Consider the following 7,610-nt stretch of genomic DNA (forward strand, 5'->3'; position numbering starts at 1 on the left):
TAAAGTGGATAAAAATTATAAAATAAATAAAGTGTTTGTTTTTATATTGTTAAATTTATAAAAATAATTTATTAATAATTATAAATTAGACTATAATAAAAATATGTTAACACAATTTATAATTCAGTATTTATTTTTTATTAAATTTAATAATTTTTTTCTAGTGTATATATTTATAGTTTTATAATAAAATTTCAAACTTTTAATTGACGTGTTAAAAAATGTCTGAATAAATAAATATTTATTATGATTTAAAATTTTAGTCATTAAATTTTGAAAATATTTTTTTACATAAATATAAAACTATAATAAAAAATCCGTATCATATCATTACACATATACATTGACCATTTCTCAGCTTCAGCATCCGCTACTGTATTGACCTTCCTATAATAATACATAATTCAAACATAAAATTTATTCTTGAAAAAAGATTTACACTGGCAGATCAATGAAGAAAGACAGGAAATGTCATCTTCAAAACCCAATACCAGATCTAAAGAAGCTTTAGAATCAAACTCAATCCAAATTTTCCAAAACCATAATTTCATGTGGGATATAAACGGATATAATTTTTGATATAAATTTGAATTTAAAATCTATCATAAATTAATTAAATTCTTCTTATATTCGATTATTAATGCTGAATAATAAAGAGCCAATTCCAGCCCAAGCAAAATTATTTATCTGAATCTGAGCCAACAAATCATGCAATTAATTTTCCAGGGGAACAACCTGATTCTGGAAAATAAAGGCACTACGCCACTTCTACGACCGCCACAAGCAAATGACATAAAACTTAATAGACAACATTTTATTGTTTAATAAATATATTTATGTAAATTTAAATTAGTCAAATAATAAATTTAACATATCAAATGTTTTATAAAATAATATTTACTTTGTACGGAACTGATAATATTACTATTAGTGTTTTTATAAAACATCATTTTTATAAAGTTTAATTTATAAAATATAAAATATTATTTTTTTAAATTATTATATTTTATGTTGATTAATATAGTTAGTGACTATTTTTTTTTTATCAAATTTATTTTGTAAATAAAATAATTACTTTATTTAAATGAAAATTTCATAAATTTAAAAATAAATGTGTAAACATTCCCGCTTCTGAAAGGCCACACTCTTTCCAAACTCAGCGCTTGAACACGTAGAAGTAAAACCCTCCCTCCTCTTCGTCGGAAAAAAGTAAAACACCAAAAATGTCTTCATCACCACCGCCGGAAGTGGTGGTGAAGAATCGATTTTTAGGTTTTCTGATATGGCAATCCATTACCTCTTCCGTCATCTTCATCGTCTTCAAAACCTTGCTTATCTCACCTCTCACTTACACTGGTTTAGCACCACCATCGTTCCTCTCCCTTCTCGCTTTCCTAATTTTTCACCTTTCGCAACTCTTCTTCTCTGCATCACTCGCTCTACTCTCATCTCCTCTGTCCTACTCCCCCGCGTCGCCATTGCAGCTAGCTGTCTCCATCATCCGTTTCCTTTTCGTGTCCGGCGACTCTTTTTCTTCCCGTGATTTCCGCCGCCGGGCTAAACTTTCTCTTGGTTTCTTTTTCTTTCTGGCGGCGGCTGGCATCTCGGGATTTCTCTCGGTGATATGCATTTGCGAATGGCCCATCGAGAGTTCTGATGGAATGCAGATGATCGGAAGAGTTGGATTTAGGGGTTTTACTTTTGGATTGCTCTATGCCTGCTTTTATATTTATCAGCAGCGATGGGTTTTGGAGTTTCCCATTATTCAGGTAAGTTCAGGGCATCGTTTATATCTGTTGTGCTTTGTTTTGACTTGTGATGTCTTAGTTGCTTATTCGCCTATTCAATTTTGCCATTTACTTCATACAGTCTATGTCCCGTGAACTGTAATTATGGTTTCTTTTGTCTTGGATACTGTTATTTTGATCAACTTGTGAATGACGAGATGTATTTTCTTTTCTTTTTTTAACTTTATGGACTACACAAGCTTAATCTAAATTCCTTAAGATTATATATCGGACAGCACCCAAAAAATTGCATTCATGGGAAACGAATTCTCCTTAATTCATTTTTTCCCCCTCTGTGTTAGCTATGTTTTTCTAACTAACCAAACAGATGATAAATTAACGGATTAGGCAAATTGACTTTGTTATCTCCGAAAGTGAATCTCATATCCTTTAAGTCACAGTTTTCTGGATTCACTACGTGGTATCCTTCTCCATGCAATGACTGAGCTTTTACCCTCTCAAACTTCCATGTCTCTGTCTTTGGCATGTGCGAAATGGTTCTGAGTATTGATGAAAAGAAGGGGGGATTAATCTCTCTATTGACATTGAAGATGAAGCTAGGTGCTGTGAGCCTCTTGCATGAATAGCAATTATTTGGTGATAAAATTTTTCTGTTTTCACCAAATTTTCACAAGATGCAGGTAAAGGTCAACAGAACCAATTTTGAATCAGCTAACTCTTCAAAGAGTTCACTTCTCGGAACACAATATCTCCACAGTCCACACATGAAACACTTAGACAGCTAACTTCCATCTCTTAAAGTGTAGTTTGCATTTGGTTGTGATGAATTCAGATTGCAAGGAAAGAGGATCCTTCCAAGACCACCATACATACTTTAGCTTATTGTTCATGGATTTGCAACTGACTTTAATTGATACACATGCATAAATACTTTCGTGGCTGGGTGTAGTTTAGTTTTGGTTCTCTATTGATGTCTTCTTCATTCTTTAGATCTGAGACGTAATAATAATGATTTTTTCTCTGGTCACAGCGGCCCCCTTTCTACAGCTTCAAAATGAGTCTTCCTTTTGCCATTAAACAAACTTTAAAGTTTTCAAGCTCAGCTTACATATTTTCGGCAGTTGTACTTGTGTTTCTTCCAAATCAGTTTAAGACTTTTGTAACAATGAAGAAGTTTATCGCTGAGCAGATCATCCTGTACCCTGGGAGCTTTTCTGTGGTCCTCTGTTGGGAATTAACTCACCATTTACATCAGGTTTGTTCTTGGGCACATATCTTATTACTTCTGTCATATAATCTCTCACAATGTTGTATTTTTCTTGAGTCTGTAATCCCAAATTCTCCCCAAATCTAGCTTTTATTCTAAATCCTAAGTCTTTAAACTTGCCTTTTCTTGGTCCTATACTTTGTTTTTTTGCATCACATTTCAGTGTTCATATAGGAAGCATTTTCATGCCTTTTTTGCAGTAGCTATATTTCCAACTTGTATTGACACTTCTTGGGGAAATTTTTGTTCTGTTTTTGGGTTGTTATACCTTTTATTTGAGGGTGGGTGTGGTGTGGCGTGGCGGGGGAATATGATAATTGTAAATGCATACTATCTTGATAGCCATTGCAGACTAATTGTCTCCTATTTCCAAAAAATTAGTGAATAGATTAAATAGTTTATGGTACTTAAATTACAATACTATATTAATAGATGGTTACACTTTTTCCTTGGTTTTTCCATTTTAAACAAGAACATTTCCCAGTATCATGTATGTTTAGTTCATTTTATATGAATTTGTGAATTGATACATGTATAATTATATATCTTTGGTAAGATGTGTCCCTGTTGTGTTATGTTGTGAACTTCTTCAGGACTGCTCTCTGACATTTCTGGGCCTCACTAATCTCAACATCATTATGTGCATTATATTCATCTTAACATTATTTTTTTTTAGTCTTGTATATAGTATCTCATGGCCACTTTTGAGTGCCAGATTATAGGTCACCTCTTTGCTTTTCATTTAATGTATGGTATGTTACGTTCCTTCAAAGTTATCTATTCATGCACTTCTGTATTTCTTGGGGTGAAGTGGCTTATGTTTTGTTGGGCTGTGTTTTTTATCATCTTTAGTTGTCATTCCACCACTTAGTAACCTCTATTTTTGACATCTTGATGTTGCTGTGAAGGTCCTACATGCAAAAAGGTTCATATTTGCACCGCCAAAAGGATCAGCAGCTACAGAAACAAATCCCAGTGAACCTCTCCTTGCAGCTTTGGAGGAGAGCAGTCCAGGTTCTCTTCCACAATTTCTTGCATATCTTGATCTCTGCATGGCTTGTGAAAATAATGTTGATGCTTGGCGCCGAGCTGCATTTTTTGAAGAAACTGGTGAGACTTATAAGAGAGTCATAGCTGTATGTTTGAGGCCTCTTGAGCAGCTTGCTTCTACTTTAGGTGAAGGCTTTGAAACTTCTGTTGAGAAGGCTTACCAACAGTCCAATAAGCAACAGGATTCAAAGTATTACGAACTGTTCAACAGCTTCCAGGTACAAAAAAAAATGTACTGCTGCTTAGATTGGTCACTTCAATTTAAATGTTTCAATTTTTGAATATCAAAAATTTTCTTTTATATCATCTTGTCCTAAACAGATCATGTGAGTCAATTATCGTTGTCAAAACCTTAGGTTCTCCAATATGCCAGTATTCAAGTTTCTGATTCATCTTTGAAATATCTTTTGTTTTGGACTTGTATTGAGGTCAGGAAACATGTGATATTAGAAAACTTACTATTTGATGCAGCATATTCTTTTTGAGGAAATCTGGAGATACCATTCCAAATCAGTAAATGGAAATAAGAACATGAAGCAAATTCCAGCTGCTTTTGTGTAAGCAACCCTTTATACCTGGTTGTTTGAGATATCAGGGTTGTTTATAACAGAGTTAAACAATAAAAAAATGATTCATATAGCAACCTTAACTAGTTTTGTATTAAGGTTTAGTAGTTGTTGCTGCTGCAGTGATTTATTTAGTCTTGCTTTTATTTCCTTGTATTTAAGGATACACATAGAGTTTTCAGGATTAGTCAAATGCTTTAAAGATAATTAGATTTTCTAGTCTTATAATTAGGCTTTCCAAGTAATTTTATGTTCTCTGCATCTGTTTTAGTAGCAGTTATTCAAGGATATTAATCGTTGTTGAATTTTGAAGAATGTGCATTTGTAATCATCTGAGCAGCAGCTCATTCAAATAAATCAAATGAAAACTTGAACGCAAACCAAATGTGATGGTTTCTTCACTCTTTTCATTCCGGGAAATCCCACGGGAGTGGTTCTACTACTTTCTTGATGTTTATTCTTTATTTATTTATTTATTTATTTTCTTTTGAAACTTAAATTCTCTTACTCCAAATATTCAAACCAAGGCCTAGTGTTAATTTTCCGCTGATTCTTCTCCTTGTTATCAATATTTAATGTACCAATTATGAAAATGGAAAAGAGCAGAATCTGAGAGTAATTTCAGTTAGTACTTAGTTGTGTTACACTTGATACGTTCATTATCAAGAGCTCCAGAAATTCAATGACATTATTTTTTTGCTCTTTTTAGACTAGTAACAATGTCTAACCTGCGGTCTGCATTTGTTTAGCATTATTGTTGCAGCTACTGTTGATTCTTGAGAAAAGCACATCCTTAAATATATTAATTAGAGGGAACTGAAATTGATTTAAAGTTAAATTTGATATGTCTAGTTATAAGAACATCAAACAATTGAGCATCTTTATTCAACATCACCTAAAATGGTACATTTCAAAAAATAATTTTTTTACCTCAACCACACTCCCAAACAGAGACAGAGTACAAAAGCCTGCTGTTCCTTTTATTATATTCTGCTGTGCTGTCAACACAAAATTGAACTCTGCTACAGCTTTTAGTTATTTGAAAATAAGTTTTCTTGCTCCAAAGCTGACTTATAGTAGTTAATCTGACCAATTGATGTGAATTGGTAGTTTGAGAAAGATGAGTTTATTTGTCAAATTGATAATGTTTAGCAATTTGTGCAGCAATTTGCATGGTGTGCCTGGACAGTTGCATTCTTAACTGCACGCTCACGCAAGGAAGATAGATTTGGGGTTGCTCAACTGTCTGGTAGTAATGCTGCTGTTATTTCAACACTTTTATCTTGCTTGCTCGCGGTTGAAGCATTCATGGGGAGGAAGACAAATGTGCAGACCCCTCATCAGTTGATGGGGCCAGGAGGCATTAAATGGGCTACTCTAAACACGGGAAGGCGAGATGTTGCAGTAGCTAAAAAGAGAAGTTGTCCGATACATTCAAAGGCATATGCCATGGCTGATGTGCTGAAGACCTCAATTTACTATATTACATCAGCTTTCCACGATGGAATGATCACTAGTGACAAAGCGGGCCTTCTTGAAAAGGATTGGCTTATCAGTGGTAAGCCGCTTTTTGGAACCCGTGAGCTTCTCCTGCAGAAATTGAATCTTTTCCTGGATTTTAGAGCTAGCTAGCTACTTGGGCTCAGAGCTGCCATCCTGTCTTCCCATTGCTTCATTCATGAAGAAAGCATCAATATCAAGATGAGCAAATTGTCAACCTGGAGATAATTGCATGATTGAAAGGTAACTTCGATTCTCTCGCTTCGGTGGTTAAATGAAAGTTTATTGTATTTGTTGCGACTTGCGTGATTGGTAGACTATGGGGGCAATGGGATATTCTGCAAATGTTTAGATGGTTCAAAAGGTGGGAGTATAACGGCGACTGGTGTATTGAGATAAAAGTGGTGTTAAAAAATCTTGGTGCATCAATTTATCCAGTTTAATGAGGCGGGTAAAGGTAAATTGTCGAAATGACTGGAACTTTGATAAAACTATTAGTTTGGATTGTTTTGAATGCAATCTGGATGTTCAAAAGTATGCATTTTCTGAGTTTGCGAAAACGCTCATCAATATGACACGACCATGCTCTGAATTTTTGTATTCCGGACAATATGGACGCTATTTGATCGTACTTGAGATTTCTTCTCCCGCGTTTAATGGATAAACTAAATTCAAGTTTTCTGTCATTCAGTAGCTTCTTTCAAATCATACCATTCATTAGCTCATTTAAATTTCGATTTACAAAAAGAAAAATATCAAAATCTTCTTTTAGTAATATATGTATCTTTTCTCTTTGTACATGAGGCGCAAGCCTTTATTATTTAAACTCCTGGAAAACATTGCTCAGAAATTAGTAGAAAAAATTGAAAAAATAATGGTGTGCTTAGCAATAGAAAATATTTTTTTTTATTCAGTTTTATTTTATTTTTTACAGAATTGAAAAAGAAAATTCATTGTATATAATATTAAAAAATATTTTTTATTAAAAAAATTAGAAAATATGTTCAAATTATTATTATTATTTAAAAAAAAATCACGCATTTTATATTAATTTAATATAAAAAATATTTTTTTCATAAATATCTAAATATAATTACTAAAAATTATATTTTCTTTAAATAAAATTATTTGTATAGGAGTTGTGTTTTTTCACTTTGAAAAACCATATTTTTCAATTTTTTAATATAATAAAAAAAATATGAAAAACAATCATTTTAATATTTTTTATTTTCTTTATAATATCTAGAAAATAGAAAACTTATTTTTTTATTTCCAATTAAAATAAAAAAATTAAACACGTCCTCTAATTTTCTGAAAAGCAGAAAAGAAAATTTAGAAAACATGTCTAACACACTCTAATATTGCCAGAGAGCACCGGTGACACCACCAAGAAAGGTAAACTGAGATAACATTTTAGTTTTTTATTTGATGCAGCACTTGTCAATTTCTGTCGACAAGCTGAACTTGTCAGAAATGTTT

At 32.7% G+C, this 7,610-nt stretch overlaps 1 protein-coding gene across 1 annotated transcript; it reads left to right on the forward strand.

Annotated features, from left to right (window-relative positions):
• The first annotated feature begins 1,129 nt into the window (after positions 1–1,129).
• LOC110601251 lies at positions 1,130–6,666 on the forward strand. Its single transcript, XM_021738318.2, has 4 exons — positions 1,130–1,769; positions 2,779–3,003; positions 3,924–4,283; positions 5,796–6,666. Exons 1-4 carry the CDS (start codon positions 1,224–1,226, stop codon positions 6,261–6,263), a joined length of 1,599 nt encoding a protein of 532 aa, XP_021594010.1. The 5' UTR covers positions 1,130–1,223; the 3' UTR covers positions 6,264–6,666.
• The last annotated feature ends 944 nt before the right edge of the window (positions 6,667–7,610 follow it).

The sequence above is a fragment of the Manihot esculenta genome, chromosome 15 (genome assembly GCF_001659605.2).
Source record: "Manihot esculenta cultivar AM560-2 chromosome 15, M.esculenta_v8, whole genome shotgun sequence".
Lineage (NCBI taxonomy): Eukaryota > Viridiplantae > Streptophyta > Magnoliopsida > Malpighiales > Euphorbiaceae > Manihot > Manihot esculenta.